Source organism: Hetaerina americana, unplaced genomic scaffold, assembly GCF_022747635.1.
Source record: "Hetaerina americana unplaced genomic scaffold, ioHetAmer1.1.p SCAF_6, whole genome shotgun sequence".
Taxonomy (NCBI): Eukaryota; Metazoa; Arthropoda; class Insecta; order Odonata; family Calopterygidae; genus Hetaerina; species Hetaerina americana.
Window position 1 is genome coordinate 11,156,416 of NW_027287205.1, and position 19,422 is coordinate 11,175,837.

A 19,422-nucleotide genomic window follows, 5' to 3' on the forward strand; every position below is an offset into this window, starting at 1 on the left:
AATTACAGCGTGGTAGATGCTGCCACATCATCTGTCTGAAGCTCACTTTGTTGAAAGTAATTCTCTTCATGAGAAATATTGCAAAAATGAAATAAGGGCCAAGTTTTATTGGTAATGGATTAATTTCTCTACACAGTGAACTTTTATGGTCATGATTTTTTATGCAAAATTGCCTATCATAGGTCTATATTGATTTGTTACCATTATAACTACTGTAATTAAAAATTATTTGGAAAACTTAAGGTTAACATACCAACAAGTAGTGGAAATAAATAATGGAAAGGAGAATCATGTCCATAACTAGTGATGGGCCAGGTCCACTCTTGGTTCCTGCAAGAATTCAGTTCTTAAGTTTGACACTTGCTTTTGGTTCTAATACTTCCAGTAAATAACTGATAGGGTTGAGCTCACATCCACTATCACAAAAGTAAACGAAAGCTCAGCAAATGTATAAGGAATTGTCATAGTTCATCCAGTGGTATCATTTTACGTTTAACTTGTATGATTTTTTTAAGTTTCAATATGATCATACAAAATTTATAGATATCCATGTACTGCATGGTAAATTTTTCATTTTATATTTTACAAAAATGTAAACTTCCTACATTTTTATGTCACTCTTGACATGTGAAGGCAAATTAATAATCAAAAAGCAATTTCCAAAACTTTTAGATGCAAACAACTTGTTTCAAGGGTATGTGCCTTGTGCAAAACGCGTGCCAAACCTCATTTTTTTAGATGCCCTTCATGTCATTTTTTTTCTACTTCACCAGGATTAATTTAAGCCAATTCCACTACATAATTTTTTTTTATTTGGAAACCTAGCTTGAAAAATAATGGAGTTACACCAATGGAAAAATCTTCACCCATTAGAATATGCCTAATGGCCTCACATCATTTGCATCGTCTTGTACAACTATGACATTAAGAAGTATTCTTATTCCTCTTATTTATAAAAAGTTGAACTTTCATGTAATAGTAATATATTATGTTTAATAAATAAATATTAAAAATTTTCGATGTTGATATATTTTATGATTTCCATGTTTGCAGATGCTGATTTTCAGTGTCAGTGGAAAGGTTGTGGTCGCTTAAAAAAACAAGCTGCTCCATTCCCTAGTGTGCAGCGCCTTGCTCGACATGTAAAGGAGGTTCACATCCAGAAAGGAAATGGGAGACCCATTCCACCTCATGATAGAAACAGGTTTGTATCGATTAATTTCAAGCCTAAATTATTTATGTTTCTTTTCTATTTTTTAAGAAAAAGAGGTAATGAAAATTGTGTATCCATTGAAATACCTTATTTACCCTATTCTGTGATCATGAGAGAAGTTTCTCTTTTCACAGAAGTCAATTTCCACTTTGTTTGATCCAAAAATTGCTGGGTCTTTATCAAGCCCATCAAGTGTTAAATTAATGACAGGTCTCCAGATTGTGGCTTTAAAGAACCAACGAAATATGAGTAGTAAAGGAATGGAAAAGTGAAAATATATTATTTAATGATAAAATTAGTTCTAATGTAGTATAGATAATCTTTTATTTGTGCTAGTTACACTTGCAGTGATTCACATTAGCTATAGATAGTCTGCTGGTTAGAGGTAGTGTTTGGATTATCTCTGAAAATAAATTCTGATCATCATAAAGATAGGCTGACATAAACACGTTTTTTCCCCCAATATTTTCTTCTTTGCATTACCTCTCATATCCTTATCCTCGAACATCTTTTCTCCGGCCACTTCTACTGTTGTCATCTCTTTGCAGCTGATTTTCTCTTTATTTTATTTGCATCAGTCCTTAACGTCTACATCATAAATCATCCCTTTTTTGTGAATGCTTCTTTAGCGAATGCAATTTTTCTCTATAACTGCTTATCATTGTACCTATTAATAACCAAGATACTTTCAAAAAGTTAATTTTCCCACCTGCTGTAACATACATGGTTACATACTTGAATATTGGACCTTATGTTTATAATTGTCACAGATGTAAGTGGCTTTATGCTTAATTATATAGCATTTATCCTTAAATTTTCATTATCATTTATAATTATAATCAGGCTTCCATTTGCTTCCCAATAAGTATCCGCAGTCGAGCATGTAGGCTGAGGTCCAGGTACCTAGCCAAACCTTCAATAGAGAAGAGAAAAATATATTAATGTTGAAAATATAATTATATCCATTAGTAAACCCTAATTTTCCCAGGAAATCAGCTTCTAAGTGTTCCACCATCACTTATGATCAAGGAACATGCACAAAAGACATGAAGGATAACATCCTGATAAAAAAGCCAAGTGACTCATGTATCCGTATTTGGAGAGAAATTTGAAAATGACTATCTGTGTATTTATCTGTCTGCCTACTAGTTAGAATTTGAGATGTCATATTTTAATTTAGATGTGGGTAAATAAGGTAGTTCTTTGGCAGTTATAATGCCGATTTTTCATTTCTATCTTTAGTTAACAATTTTAAATATTGTCGGTAAATTTCGTAGAAAAAAATGTAACTGGATTAACAATTCAACTTGAAAAATTCAACGGTGCCAGAATAAAAGAGTATTAACAAAAACAATGAAAAAGTATCTCAAACCATGAATAAATTTCAGTAATATATTAATGCCAGTGTTTAAATTTTAAAATAATTGTTTTTGCCTTAAATTCATCCTGATAATATCCTCCTCTCAATTGATCCTGGGGCATGATTACACAAAATAAAGTTACACCCAGGTTACTTTTATAAATAGTATGGAATTATTTGTATGTTATTCATAATAAGCTAATTAGCATTGCAAATTGTGTTAAAAAGTATATTTATTATTATTTATATTTAAAAGTTGCATATGCAGTGGAAAATCTTGCTAGAAAAAGCTACATGAACAGAATGAAATGGTAAAATGCTGAGCCGAGTGAAACTGTTCATAGCATAGTGAAATTTTGAAATCATAAATATGTTTTTGAAAGGATCATTGAAAAGAATTTGTTAAATTGAGATTAGAAATAAATATTTTAAAGTATGTCTTTTTGCTTCATCGATGGAATATTACTCATGATAATAATAAAGTAAATAAATGGTGTGCACGACAAAATGTTTTTGCAGGAAGTGCAAAAATGTAAATAATAAAGGCCTAATAGTGAATCCTTCAGTTTCCTCTATTTGCATATATTTCTGGCAAAATTTCTAGCTTCTGCTTGATTTTTTTGAGTTCTGCTGAACTTGTTTATTGTTTATAAAAGTTTTTCAAGCAATATTAAAATGAAATGAGATGTACTTGAGGCCAATCAACAGCTTTGGTGTTGATTTAAGTGCTTTTAAAAAATCATTCCCAAATTAAATACATGAGCATAAAACTTCTTACAGTTAATATTATCATGCTAGAAGATAAATAGTCTGATATTCATTCTAAAAATATATGAAAAACCTTCTTAGAACTCAACTTAAAAATAAATTAATGTGCATAAAACCTTATGAATTAACCTGGAAAACATATGGTAACAATTTGCTCATCATCTCCATAGGCCTTATCTGAATCATATAAATAGAATCATAAAAAATGCATTATCTGAATCCAGAAATGGAAATTTATAGTATATATTGAACTATTGATTTATAAAGAGACCTGTTTGATGCATAAATAAAGGTGTAAATTTGAGGTTTAACTTTTAGCGAAATGTAAGTTGCAGAAAAATGTAAGTAGGGAAATTTGTAGTTCCTGGAAACTTGAAGCAAAGCGTTGAGTAAAATAATGTAATAATAATAAGCGTTAAGTAAACAGCTGCCTTTTAAGTGCTTGCGTAAATGTCAAGGGTTCTCTTGAAAATATTGGTCCTTGTGACTGAGCATATTGGAAGCTAAGCATCCTTCTGCATAGCTGTCAGCATCAGTACACAAAAGAGCGTGTTCCCATAAACCAGTCATTTTAGGATTCTTGTTTGGAGTCATGGGAGCCTAGTTCTTCTGCAGTGCAGTAAAGCATCTGTTTTTTCGATCCTTATACATGTAGGTTGAAATATCATATTATTTAAAGCTAAAGGCAGCCCCCAGACATGGGTATAAACATTCAGATGCCTTTTAGTAAAGATGAATTGATATATGTCTGCAATTATATTTTCCTGTGACTGAAGACATCATTTACTTCAAAAACCTTTGCCAACAAAATGGTAACAACAAATTTGCATAGTCTTCCAAGTAAATGAATGGCTCCCTCATGGTTCTTGGAAGAGAATCATGCCACTTTTGACTATGCCTTAATTTGTAGACTATGGCCTCTTCAGTGATTATTTGCCAATTAACCCAGTTTTGTGCGAGTGCTCTTCAGTTCTTACAACCCATACTCCAAATTATTAGATTTCACTATTCTGATTGATGGAACTTTGTAGAAGCGATGTAATTAATCACAATGCCTCATTCATCTTCCTTCTTCGCAGTGGTATTTTTTCTTGGTAGAAGCGATGTAATTAATCACAATGCCTCATTCATCTTCCTTCTTCATAGTGGCATTTTTTGATGGAGTACCTTTCTCTCAAAGGTATATAGCATTTTATTATCCCTTGGTGTTAGTGACTATAGTATCTCTAATGCATATATGAGCACTAGTCATATCATTGTTTTATTAATGGCTTTCTTGGTGATGTTAGATATTATTCAGGAATTGAGGATATCTTCCACAATTGAGGAAAGAAGTGGGAAATTATCTGATATTTATTATCATTAGTGGTCATTAGTGGGTCATGGTAGTCCAGGGGTAGAACGTTGGACTACTGCTCTGATGTATGAATTTCACTTGCCATTGGGCTTATTACTGGGTGAACTTAACCATCACCTGCCTTAACAACTGGCGGGTTGATTACTGTGTTTATGGTTAATTAGTTGTCATTAATCCTGAATTGATGTTGATCAGAATATTGTCAATGAGTGGTAAGACAAACTCTTAAGGGTTTATCAGTGGTGGTATGCAGTATTGCACTTGACACCCATGCCAAAAAAATCTATTTAAATCAATAAAACTTCTGTGCTCTACATGAGCTTTTAGCTAATAGAAAAGTTTAATGAATTATGCATAAATGTCTAAGTTGTGTCTAAAGAGTGCATCTGGCTAGTTTAATACCTATTTTGGTGATGAAAAAATTTATTTTGATGCCCAAATTATTCATATAAATTTTAAAGTCAACCTTACATTTTTGTTGACATCTATTGGTGATATATTGTGCATAAGGGAGAAAGGTGAGGTTTCATTGTATTTATAATGTTCCACTAATTCAGTTGAATGTTAAAAAGTGAAATTCCTGAGTAAAGTTTTCCACTGTGTATGTAATTTGGTCTTATTTTTAATTTCTTGACTTATTCCCATGTATTGGAAAAGGGGGAAATGTAAGCTTTTGTCAATCTATTATTATTATTCACCATTACTACAACTGTTACTGAATGATAAATTATTTTACTGAAAATATTTCACAGAAAAATGGGTATAAGTGATGTCATTAATGAATAGCATTCAGTATTTATTAACTAGTGCATTTTGGTCCCTTGAAAAACTCTGGGCAAATCTTATAGGGTCTGTTTCCTTGCAGAAATTTCGCCTTTTCCTCCTCGGGACAATCACAGTCATCCATGCAGAGTGAGTGCTCTGTTTGTTGATTTCATGTAATATGGATATGTATGGAGTGATTTGAATTTAATATTTGTTCGCACTTTTTGGGCAGCTTCATTTACTGATTTATGATTACTTGAGAATGTAGTGGTGAAATAACATTGTCCTCGTGACTTGTATGTTTGTGTCTTTGTTCTGATTTGATCGGTTGTCTGAAATATATGTGAATGTTGCTGCCCATACCGTCTTAAGCTTATGTGTCTGCTAATCATTAAAAGAATATCTGGCCCTTGTTTCTGGGTTTTTGTTCCAAGTTTTAAGACATTCTTTTAATGATGTTTTTGCATGTAATTCCTAGTTTTTACAACTGCCTGTGCACCTAGGAGCTGCTCATTTTTTTTGTTTTTATTGTTGATTTTTCATTGTGAAATCCCAAACCTACTCCCTGAAATTCCTTTAGGAACTATATGGCTTCACGTAGACAGCTCATGACTCCCACAAGACATTTCAATCCTGCCAGTACCTATGGAAACTACCAGATGCAGTCCCCGCATTCACATCACAGTCCATTTGCGCATGCAATATGTGAGTTTTGCTTTTGTTTTTATTATATTTTCACAGTCTGCATTCCAAAGGGATTCTTGTTGTAGCTACTTGTTTCTCTTGGATAAGTTAACCGTGAAATTCTTTGCAGTGGTGCTTTAGCTAGCCTTAAATTAGCCTTTGGCTAAAACTAAAATTGTGAACATTTTATGGCATCAGTATGTCATTCATGTGGAAATCATTGTTTGCTTTTATGAAAATTTGGTAAGTGTTTTATGCAACACAGAGAATTATGATCTTTAATGAGCCATGGATGATGATAAGGTGCTGGATATCAAGATTAATCATGCGAAGAAGATCTGCCAAGTTATGTGTGAGGCATATCATATACTAGTGTAAGTAGCTACTAATAATACACCAGCACATATGGGAAATGTGCATAGTTAACTTGGAGATTTGTCTTGATGAAATTTCAATGATATTTGTGAAAAATTCCACCACAAAACTAACGGAAGAAGAAAAGTTTCCAATGGTATCAAATGAGTGCCCATGCAGCATGTCGTTATGCATGTTTGGAAGCATTTCAACGTCTAACTTATTCATATATTTTTTTAATGTTTTGTTTTGCTTTCCCCTTATTCACCTTTCTTCCTATGACACAGTTAAAGTCATGAAAGGAATTTAGTAATGTTTAATGTATGTGATGAACATTGATGTTTATAATGGTATTAGGTTTTGTTGCATTTTTCATACTTATATATATATATATATATATATATATATATATATATATATATATATATATATATATATATATATATATATAAACTTATCGATATTGGAGACTATAATAGGCCATAATATCAATGGTAAAAAATATTAATTTAGCTAAAATACATTTCCATGCCAAATTGAACCCAATGTTCATTTAACAGTTTTGTGACTAATATGAATGAGGGTGAATAATAACCATGCTCCATATCAAAGTTTTGACTGGCCTTTTCTTAACATCCTTACTCAGTGTCCCTGTCATTAACTCCCTCCGCCTTGTAAAAACTTCTCTGCCTAATGCAATTCCACAGTTACTACTGCTGTGACTATTTTGGTTCATAACACTTCCAAAATACGTAAACTGATCCACCTGCTCTAGTTTATGACCTCATTTAATATTAAACTAAGCTTTTCTCTTTCTTTAAATTCCAATAATTGTTGTTACATTTGCATCAAACCTCATCCCATACCTGTCGCACTGGCTTTCCTATGCACTCAACAAATTTTGTAAACCCTTGGCTGACTGAAAAAGTAAATGTTGATCATTCACAAACCTGACTGATTTCATGAATTCCCTGCCAACTTTCATTCCTATCCCTGGTTCTTCCCACTCTCCTTTAACAATTTTCTTTTGATTTACAGTGAAAACCACAGGTAATTATGGACACCCCTGCCTTACCCCTCATTTCTAACACTGACCATCTTGACTCCATCCACCGCTTGCACTCAGCGTTTCTCTAACTTTTTTAAGCTGTCCAGATAGTAGGATCATGGAAGGTCCTCAAAATAGGCACCTGTGTTGTTGATGACCTCCCCATTCGACATGAATGAATGGACACCCCTGCTATTTGTCCCCTTCCTAAAACTTCCTATCTCATATCTTCAGCCACCACATATGCCGTGGCAGTGTGTGGCATGTCCTGGTTTTAGATAATTCTTCTGTCTCTCCAATATACTCTTTACCTTCTCTAAAGCATTTGTTAATTCAACCTAATTTACTCTATTAAACTTCTCAAAATCTACTTGAAAAATACTTACAGATTGTACTTGATGTTCCTTCATATTAGTGACCTCATTAATGCTATGGCATCACATGTGCCTATCCCCTTCCTCAGCCCAAACTGATTATCCCCTAAATTAATTATTAGCCCTTCTTTCCATCCCCATGTTGATAATCTTAGTACCACTTAGGGACATGGTTGTCCAGGATTGGACTACTGACTGGAGGGCCCGGGTTCAATTCCTGGGCACACCTCTGGACACCCTCTGCTTCACCCATGCTATGTGATGATATTTTGGATTCCAGATATTCCTGGGAAACCATAGCCAGGTTAGGGAAAGGAATTGACCCCCCCTTCCCTGATGTGTAAATTTTACACACTACTGGGCTTAGTATGGGTTGAGCTCTATTCTCACCTATGCAACCAACCTTGGGATTAATAACTGTGTTCTATGGTTTAAGCACCAATTAACTACATGTGAAATCAAACATATTGTTCTATAGTTCTCAAATATGGCTGCCTTTCCCTTTTTTTTGGGAATGGAACCTAAAAATTATGTGGCCTCAGGGTAAATTCTTTCCTCTTAAATGCCATGAATTAACACATAAACACTTTTTTCTTTCATGTTTTCCTAAACCCATAAATAGTTCTGTATGGATATTATGTACCATGGATTTATTTGTTATTATTTTCCTTCATACCTTTCTAAATCGTGATCAAATATGCCTGGATGTAAGCTATTCTAATTGCTGTTGTATTCTCTGTGTCTTAACTTGCTGGCCTAATATCTTAATCTTATGGCTCCTCTGTGTACTCTTTCTATTTCTCTTGAATCTTTCATGGGTCAGATAATTATTTTCCTGCTGTATCTTTCATAATGCCCTCAGATTTTCCTTTAGTCTTGTCTGGTAGTCCTTTCATTTTCCTTTACCATGTATGTATGAGGTGTTCCCATTTTTATTTTTCTGTACCTATCCTGCTGCCCTCATTCAAATATTGACTCTGCCTTTTTTGTTCTATTTCCTATAGCAGTCACTCCCTCTTTCAGTTTTTCTAATTCTTGTTTTTTGATGGTATATTCACCTCTTCCATTGATGAACAGTCACAAATCACCCAGATTACTACTGTTCAATGAAACTATCATAATTTTTTATTTGCATACTTTACTGTGCAAACACTTTGTTAAATTGTTCACTTGATGCATAATGTATATGTAGTACAAGTTTCATTGATTTGACTCCAATATTGCAATATTATGGGCCATTGCGAGTTGAAACATGTTCATTATCCCTGTCTGCTTTGAACTATTAGCTGTGAATTTCGTAAGGTGTCAATCCTATAGCCAATATTGCATTTTGAGAACTCAATACCAATATTTTCATCACCAAGTTGACCAAAATATATATTTCTGATTTGCTATAGGATTGTCATTTCACAAAATTTGTCTGCTGGTCATGATAAAGGTGCATTGTGAATGCTGATAGTTAGCCTTTTATGGAGTGTTTGCAAGCCTTGATGACTGCATATGATATATTGTCATCTTAGGCCTGTACTGAAATTAAATAAATAAGTGCGGAAGAGCTTTGACAGAAAATGCAATTGCTTTACAAAGCAAATTCAAGATGTATACTTGTGTGTGCTTATGCTGATTGTAGCCACAAGTTGAATAGTGTTGCCATGGAATTATATAGGCAACCTTGAAGACTGAAGGGTATAACAAATTACCTCCTTCCTCCTAAAAATAATTTGGAAAATGCATGGTTAATCAGAGCTACCACTCAATAGTCATTTCCTCCTCTAACTGATGAAATTACAAGTTTATGCTCTGAGAACCCCCAAGGAAGAAACATTGATGCTTTTTATAATAACTAACAGCCGTATGTGAGGAATTCAGAAAAAAAGTTTAATTTCTCTTGCAGCTAAAGCAATTCTTGGGATCATCAATAAGAATATTGAAAGCTGGCCAAATGATTACTTAGAGAATAATCAGTTCTGGTTCAGAAAGGTGTAGGCACGTGTGATGTAATAGCAGTAATGAGATCACTGATAGACAGGAACATATAAGGGATGTACATATATGTATGGTTTGTAGAATTCAAAAAGACATTTAATAGAGTAAATTGAGTAGGTTTAATGAATTTATTGCAGAAAATAAGAGTAGATTGGAAGGATGGGAGACTTAGCCACAACCTGTAGGTATCTTAGACAGCTCAGGTACGAGTAGCCGATGGAGAGTCCAGATGAGCAGTGTTAGGAAGAGGAGTATGACAGTGGTGTCCATTATCACCTTTGCTGTTCAACTTATATGTGGAGGAATTGGTTAAATGGGCACCATAAGAATTGGAGATAAGACTGAAAGTGAGTGGGTAGTTCATAAAATCAGTTAGGTTTGTGGATGACTAAACATTATAATGTCAGTCAGCCAAGGGGTAGCAAACTTTGCCAAATGCATTGAAAAGTCAATACATTAGGTATGGGGTGAGAATAAATAAAACAAAAGTTATGTGGTTTTCTAGGATGAGAAAAGCTAAGCTAAGTGTCAAAATATGACTGCAAAAACTAGAGCAGGTGGTACTGTTTACTTATTCTGAAAGTGTTTTTGGATCAAAATGGGCAAATAAGCTGTAGTATAAGGAGAAGAATTGCTTTAGGCAAAGAAGCTTTTGCAAGGATGACATTTTACAAGGACCTCATTGATGACAGGGACATTGAATATTACGAAAAGGTTCACCAAAATCTTGACATGTAGTGTAGTTTTGTACAATGAGAAAGCATGGTCATTGATGCAGGATGATATGCGTAGGTTGGTGGAGGCTTTTGAAATGTGGGTGTGGAGAAGGATGGGGAAGATAAAACGGACAGAAAGGAAAACAAACAAGGAAGTGCTAGGCATGGTAGGAGAGAGGATTGTTGGTAGAAATCCAAAGGAGGCTGGAGAGATGGATGCAGAGCATTCTGACTGGCAATGGGATGTTGAAGATTGTGATAGAGAGGGGAACGTTAGGCAAATGAGGAAAGAATAAGATAGTCATGTCAGATAAAATGATGTGAGAAAGGAAGTATACTGATAGAATTAAAAGGAAGTGCTTTTGTGTCAGATGACAGGTTGTGTTTTCGTAGGAAGGACAAGTCAATGTATTGTTGCATAATTGTTAAGACTGCCCATTCCGGACGTACCATAACCAGTGTAATACCAATAATAATCAGGTATAAACAATAATTCTGGAAGACATAGTGAAAGCCCTGAAATTCTAATGATTTAGTATCTGACAAATTACATAAAGTGAAAAATTTTTCCGATGGCTTATGAATGAATTTTCAATAAATACCATTTCCGTTCATACACTCCACTGAGACATGACAAAATAAATGTCTGAATAAATGTGCTGGATTAAATATTTTCACCTGCGCCTGAAATATCATATTTTAACTTTTTTGTTTTAGTTGTCATGTAGTGAGTAGAATTAGAATTTCTTTTGCAAAATTTTCATGCTACTTCTAGTTTAAGTTCAATTTCTCAGCTACTAGCCACTTTTAGAAAAATGATTTTTTTTACAAATTTAGAAATTGGGAAACAAAAACAAACCAATTATCAACAAAAGAGCTAAAATAAATATTATTTCTTTGGTTTGAGCTTTTATAGTTCTAAGAATGTTTTAGCTCTGCATGATCAAACCAAAATGTTATGAAAATCACTTCCGGTTTTTAATCTATGCTGGCCAAATTTATGTAATAGTTATTGTATTAGTTTGACTAAATATTAACTATTCACAAAATCACATATGTTAGTAGGATTTGAGGATACTGGGGATAGATAAGGATTTCTTAGTAAGGGTATATTTTATTTTAAAAATAACTTTTTCCTAAATTTAATTTTTTTCCATATGAAATATTGTATTTATATTTTATAGAGAAATCCATCCCTCATTTTTTAATTATCTTAATAAGCAAGCCAAAAATTTTTCCTTGAACTAGTTTCATCAGTTATTTCACTTAAACTTAACACTGTATGATTTTCAAGTTCACTTTTTGACTAGTTGGTATCTGTGAAAAAGTTATGATTACTGTTGTTGTTTTTCAATCACCCATGGTGACACATATATAGTGCATCATCTCAATGGAAATACTGTTATTTCATGCAGTTAAGTAAAGGCTGAGAGGTGCTCCTGTAGTTTTGTGCATTTTTTCTACTTTATGGAGCTTTTTCCTCCCAAGGTGGCATGTTTTCAGTTCCCTTTTCTCGTTGCAGCCGGGCTCTTGGTGCCTGGTGGTGGAGGCAGTGGCAGCACAGTCGGTCCGCAGGGTCAGCCTGGACATGCCGTCCCTCCTCACCTCCTCAACTCCTCAAACTCCAACTCCTCCAATTCCTCAGCATTCTCACGTCAAACCCCTTCACCACTCGCCCATGGCACTGTGGTCACCTCAACAGGCCCCCTCGCTGGAGGTAAATATCTGTTCACTCTGCTCTTTCTTTGGTTAAATCTCTCAGTCTCCATTAATTCCAGTGTCAATTAACATTTGATTGCTGTCTCTGGACTGTAAGATACTAGCAACAGTGTACATACTAGTATATAATTATGGGGTTCAGGATGGTGTGGGGGCTAACGTATTGGCTTCCCATCCAGGGTCCAAATCTTGGTGGCGGCAATTATTTTTCAGTGGTAAACCGATTCATGCTTGAGGTGCTTTTTGTTAAGAGTAGGCTAATGCCAACGCCAGGTTTCTCTCCACCCTTCATCCCTTTCTGGTCATCCCTAATGGCATAAATGACCTCGGCTGTCGGTTGTCTCCCCTAAAGCTACTACTACTAGTACATTATGCCCTTCATGTTTTCTTTCAAGTTTGCCAAATAGAATGGCAATGAACATATTATAAAAACTTTACTTTCATTTTTTTATTTTTTCTCCATAGTCGGTTAGATTGGTCCTGCATTATCTGCTTCTTTTACGAGGGTCATCCGGAAAGTAGTACCCGTTCGTGAAATAAAGACACAAAAGTAAATATTAACAAACATAAAAAATTTTATTTGAAAGAGGATACTTTAAACTACTTCTCAACATAATCTCCAAGCAAATTAAGGCATTTGTCATAACGTGTGACAAGTTTCTGTATTCCTGCTGCATAGTCCTTCGCCGCCAGCTCATTGAGATACGCGAGGGACCCATCTTGCACAAATTTTTGCATAATGCAGATGGTGTTTAACAATTTCATGAACAATTGTTCGAGAAACATTGGGAAAATGCTCACAGATGTCATCAATTGTGACGCGCCGATCGTTCCTCACGAATTCGTCAACTGAGCTCACCAGTTGGTCTGTAATGACAGACGGTCTCTCCGAACGCTCATCGTCGTGTGTGTTCCCCCTCCCCATGTTGAAGTTGCGACACCACCGCCGAACAGACGACTCGTCCATTACATTGTCTCCATACACCTCCTTTAATTGGCGATGAATATCACATGGGCGAACGTTTCTTGCATTGAGGAATTTAATCACTGCCCTCACTTCACAACTGGCGGCGTTCTCAATTTTTTTAAACATTGTAAACAATCACAGAAACAACACAGGCAATGCTAGCGTCACGCAACTTGGCTCAGAGAAGGCAGACAAGCCACTGAAGCTATCTGACCTCGTCCAGCGGCTACTCGCGTCGTCAGCACTTCATGCGGCACGAACGGGTACTACTTTCCGGATGACCCTCGTAATTCATCCTTGGCCTTTGTATAATTCTTCTCTTTTATAAGTCCTTCAGTAATACATTTTATAAATTTATCATGCCTCTGAAAATATCTGATGAAATGTTATTTTTTAAATGGTGAACCATCATTACCTCAATCCAGTCTATAAATAGGCCATTGTAATGTTTGGCCATATATTTTTGCTAGTTTTTATATTTTTTTATTCTATGAAAACAGCTGCCCTACAAATTGAAAAAAATGAGAAATAAACTGCCAAAAACATTCTTAGGCCCGGTCAATATTTTTGTAAATAAAACATGCTTTCTATGTATGTGATAACTCTTTAAGGATTTTATTAATTTTCTTATTCCAGGTTTGCAAAATTTTACATTAAGGGACAGTTTGAAGTAGTTACTAATGGCATGTGGTCTTGGTTGACAGTATCAAGCGTATATAAAATCATAAAATGGTATAATTATGAAATATTTACTGTAGAATTACTTTGGTGAATATGTCAATCTATGTTTAAATCAAAATCCATTTTCTATATTCTCAACATAGCTAATAGTAGCACCTGCAACTTACACAAACAGTGAGAACCATCTTAAACCAATTAATCATTTTATTTGATATTGTATGTGTGGTGTAAAAGAAGTGTTATATTCATGCAAAGTTCGACCAAACGTTACATTAAAGTCATTAGGTAGCTATTAGTTAACAGTAACAATGATTATTTGCTCACATATTTCTAGCCATGTTTTTATGCAAAGACTAGTGAGTAAATGAAAAATGGTTTTTGAAATTTTTGAGAGGCATAACATTTTATTCTTCTTTTAATATGAAATTACTAACACAACTAAGATGTAATCAGAAGCATAATTATAATTCCTCTTCTGTATAAAATTGTTTAATAAAGCTTGAACTATCCTAGATTGAGACCATTCATAATCAATTATCAAAACCTTTAAAAATGTAATCAGGTTTAAGCACTATGGTTTGGATATGGAAATCTCCTCAAGTGTCCTCACACCTCTCCTGTTTACTTTCCCTTTTATACTCAGCTCGAGTTCACTTGAATTTATGCCCTTGGATGATTATGCTGATTTGTTGTATGGTTTCAAAGGTATTATACTTACATTCACATGGTTTCCTACATTCTGTGTTGAATTCCACATTTAATCATTGGTAACTGACCGCATAGGGAAGCTTGCGGAAGGACATAGGTAGGCATGTTGAGAAAAATAAATGACAAACTTGCCTTCTGCTGGCAAATAAAATAAATGAAATCATTTAGGGAAAAAGGTGTGACCAACAACATATCCTAAACCTTGGTTCAGTGGAGTGCATACTGAAGCTGGATATTACTTTACTACAAAATGTCATCGCTGTCCAAGAAGTCAGGAATAGTTTCTGAGTAGCTACTACTTAATACTTATATTAAACTATCATTTTTAAGCTCCACATACTTCATACCTCCCTTCATTCCATCTGATATATGTTATGATTTCCTTGCTATACCTCTTTTACATGACTCTCTCCTTCCCACTATTTCAGCCTATCATTCAATGCCTCTTCATATCTCCTCTATCTACCTTTCCTGCTTTCTTTGAACTTCTCCTATAAATTTCTCTGTTCTACATTATGTCTAGCTAAGCTATGGATAAAAAATTTCCTTAAAAATGAAATAGTATACAAATTTTAATCTTATAATGAAAATACAGTGAAGTTCTTTTTCTCGTGTATAAAATTTGTTTGATTCATAAAGACGGTGTAATTTCATTCCTTCTTATGGTCATATCTTGCTGCCTAATGCTCTTTAATTGTAGTTATATCAGTGATGTTCAGCATCACTTGTAAAACAGTGATGCTTTAGATTGTTAAATAGATCTACCATTGCATAGTACCAAGTAAATTGTTCCTGGGTGAAAGCTGAAATCATAATGTTTTAAATTTAAGTTTTTCTCAATGTTTTTTCTCTTTAATTGGAAAAATTTTAATGGTGATTGTTGTTTTTTTAGCAACTACTCACATCTCTGCTACTGCTCGTCACTTAGAACCAATATTTGTATCGGTGCCGCCTAGACCACAAAGATTACTGCATTCTGAAGCATACATCAAGTAAGTGAAATGGTTGCTTTTCTTAATTTTTTTTAGTATTCCATGGGAAAATTGTTTAACATCCAAACCTATGTATGGTGAAAACTTAAGATTATCTCAGGCAAATTCAAAGAACTGCAGGAGATTCCATAACAGCAAATTACATAGTAATTTCACACGTTCAAATTGTTGCACTAAAATTTATATTTTTAGGAGACGCACGAGGAAATATGTACAATCATGGTTAAAATTAAGGTAAGGAAGAAAAAAATTGAAAGTATTTATTGTTGTTTCATAAAAATGTTGTGCGGATATTATAATGAAATTAATAAAATGAAACACACTTTATACAAACAAAAGTTATACCATTTTTTTTACACAGAGTTTAAAGTAATCCTTGAAAGCAAGGGATGGGGAACACACTGGAAAAAAAATCCTGGAAGAAAACTGGAATTGACTAGTAAAAGCTGAAGTTTAAGACAGTTGATGTTATATTAGAAGCTAGTCAATAGTGGACAGTAGAAGAAAAATTGACCGATGACTTTTATTCATTTGATATGGTGATTTTTTAAATAAACAGCGCTCAATGTGTTACTTATTCTGCAAAAAAGTGAACAATTGTGCATAGAATCTGTTCACATTGAAGGGGGATTTGTGAGGTTAATCAGGTTAACCAATTGTAGGGCTAAGAAACATCTATCATTTGTCACATCTATCCTTGCCTGTTTTCATAATCTAAATAATGGATCCTAATATCCATCCTAGTGGTATTTTTCTTGTTTGCATCAATGCTGCTGAACAAGCTGGGAGCTACCTCTTGTAAAATGCAGATTTATAAGAGCTGTTTCATACTAATTGAGTGTAATGTTATATGCTTTGTCAAAATGGTTTTATGGTAAAAAAAAACTTAAATGGTATGTCAGGTGGCTTAAATCTGGTTGAGAAAAAAGTTGAGAACCATGTGAAGCACAGCTTTTCTGCAGTGGCCTCTTATGATATGATAAATGAAGGCTTTTATATACTGTACACTTCCAGGTTTTACTTAGTTGAATTGTTTTATGTCCATATTAAATGAGTTTGTAATTTTTCACAGACTTTATTTTAGGGTACAATGCATTTCACTGACTTGCAATATCATTGGGTACAAGTTTGGTTGACGTACACCAATAAAAACTCGACCCCCACCTTCAACTTTCCAATCTCTCCCCCTCCTCATAGCCACCCCCTCTCCTCTGTCCTTAGGGTATATATTCAACTGCTGCATGTGAACCAAACTTATACCTGATGATACCGCAAGTCAGTGAAACGCATTGTACCTTAAAATAAAGTCTGTGGAAAATTACAAACTCATTTAATATGGAAGGCATTGTTAAAGGCATGGTTAAATATACAGGTCGTTCAATAAGTCTTCAGGGAAAAATAGAAATACAGGTTATTGAGGGTTGAGTTTTGTTTAATTTTCAACAATCTCCTTGAAAGCTTAATACACTTTTCCCAGCATTTGAATCATTTTCCACTGAGGTTTTTTTTTCAAGTTTGGAAAAAATGGAGGCCAAATCTGGTAAATACAGTGGATGTTGTAATAATTTTAACTTTATTTCCATAAATTTCGCTGTTGAAACTGCCTTTGTGTGCATTCATGTATTGTCTTGATGGAAGAGATCTATTTCTTTGCCAAATGAAGATGTTTTCTCTCGATTTCTTCACTCCACCGGTGCTCTATAAATGCATAATACGTTTGTCCTTTTTGCAAGTACATGATGTAGATGATCCCAAAAAACTGGCTATCACCTTGTCAGCTGATTTCACACTTTTAATCTGAGCCAGATTGCCTTTTGAAACCCACTGTTTCAACTGTTCCTTTGTCTCTGGAGTGTAGTAGTGTAGCCATATTTTGTCCAGAGTTATGTATCAGTGTATAAACACATCAAAATTGAGACAGAAAAGCACCGAACTAGCCTCCAAACCGACCGCACGAACATGCTTATTCCTCCCAATAAATGTTCCCAGCATTTATTCTGGTTTTTCTCCATGCTACTTGAGTTTCTGAACCTATAGTTGTATTTGCATTCCAGTCAGTATTTTCACCGAACTAGCCTCCAAACCGACCGCACGAACATGCTTATTCCTCCCAATAAATGTTCCCAGCATTTATTCTGGTTTTTCTCCATGCTACTTGAGTTTCTGAACCTATAGTTGTATTTGCATTCCAGTCAGTATTTTCCTTTGGCCTTAAGAATTGCTGAGATTAACGTCCAATGCCACACAAATATTTTGATGAATTAGATTAATTATTTATTGTGTACCTAGGCATCTTCATTTTTAATTATCTCTCAATATTTTTAGATATTTTTAATTTTCAAAATGTTCCATTTTTATTTTAGGTATATAGAGGGATTGCAGGCTGATAACAAATATATATCTCAGTGGGAAAGACATTTGAAAGCAACACCAGAGAACACCAGAAGTGTGGGAGCTGGGGGTGAAGGCGCCTTAGGAAGACTCCCAGGTCACTGGCTGGCTAATGGTGCTGGTGACCATGGCAGTATCTTGAATGCCCTTTGGACATTGAGGGACTTCATGCTCAGGGATGCACTCAGTATTTCAAGAACAGATTATTAAATTGGCCATATTGCAAGGTGGTTCCTATTAGAAATATGGCTTCAGTGATTTTTATTTTCAGTTGTGAAAGTAAAAAAAGCTGCCATTTACACTCTGGGCACTTGCTAAATGGAGAGTGTATGCTCTTAATCTTGTGTTAACAGCCATAGTTGTTTTAATATTTTTACTTTTTATGCTAGACAATGTGTGACACATTTGTATTTCTGTTAAATGGTTTTGAAATAAAAATGACTATTATTATAATAAAATCCAAACTAATTGCTAAAGTATTTGTACTAACAGTGACGAAGAATCATAGATGGATATTGCAGTCAACTAATGTCTAGGATTCACTTATTGGCTATATTTTACTCCAACCAAGCATTCTTGTAATGCAGGCTGTACTTACTGATGCATGCATACTTATACTTAATAGTTATACATAGTGTTGCTGCAATGCACATCATTTAATTTGTGTGTGATGACCATGGAAGTTCATTGTTCAAGTTGAAATGTTTTTCTAATAAATTTAAATATTTTCATTACAAACTCATGTTATTAGTGTGACAGATAAGCTAGAATATGGCCATATTCAAAAGTATTATGATTTTGATCATGAAATGGGAAATAACAAGTTTGTTAATAAATGTTTACAAATTTTATTCATGGATGTGACCAGGATAATGACACAAGATGTAGATGGATTTTATCATCTTTATATTAAAATCTATCAATGTCTATGTACTATGTGTCATTTAACTACATTTTTGAAGGTTACTCTTTGACAGAGATAGTTCCTAAAATCCACCTTTCAAATAATGGAGAAGTATGCTAATTCAAGTCAGCTATAAATGTTTCCACCTTGAAAATGTTCTTTGAGGCGTGAAATAATGAATTGAACGTAAACATGTAAATGCAATTACCCTGGATGGGTACAGCTTCTCTCCTCTGTAACTCAATATGTCACCTTGTCTCCCCAGCTAAAAGGTGATGGGCTTCCATTCTGATGGATAAATAATAATTTTCCAAGGATGTTGCAAAAGACATATCGAATATAATTCCATTCCTTGTAACCATGATCAAATTTCAAAAGCATAAGTCACTAAGCAACATGCTTTACAAAGAAATGACATTAAATCTATAACTGAAA

At 34.3% G+C, this 19,422-nt stretch overlaps 1 protein-coding gene across 10 annotated transcripts in view; it reads left to right on the forward strand.

Annotated features, from left to right (window-relative positions):
- polybromo (protein) overlaps positions 1 to 18,956 on the forward strand; it is a 76,596-nt gene extending 57,640 nt beyond the window's left edge. For 9 of the 10 annotated variants that reach the window (XM_071594321.1, XM_071594314.1, XM_071594323.1 and 6 more), the window contains 5 exons: positions 1,054 to 1,204; positions 6,044 to 6,168; positions 12,148 to 12,342; positions 15,593 to 15,692; positions 18,056 to 18,956. In XM_071594321.1, coding sequence (XP_071450422.1) covers positions 1,054 to 1,204; positions 6,044 to 6,168; positions 12,148 to 12,342; positions 15,593 to 15,692; positions 18,056 to 18,293 — 809 coding nt within the window. In that variant the 3' untranslated portion in view covers positions 18,294 to 18,956. Of the gene's footprint in view, positions 1 to 1,053; positions 1,205 to 5,563; positions 5,611 to 6,043; positions 6,169 to 12,147; positions 12,343 to 15,592; positions 15,693 to 18,055 lie in introns of all 10 variants that reach the window. The other variant, XM_071594320.1, reaches the window with a different exon arrangement.
- Positions 18,957 to 19,422: the final 466 nt, after the last annotated feature.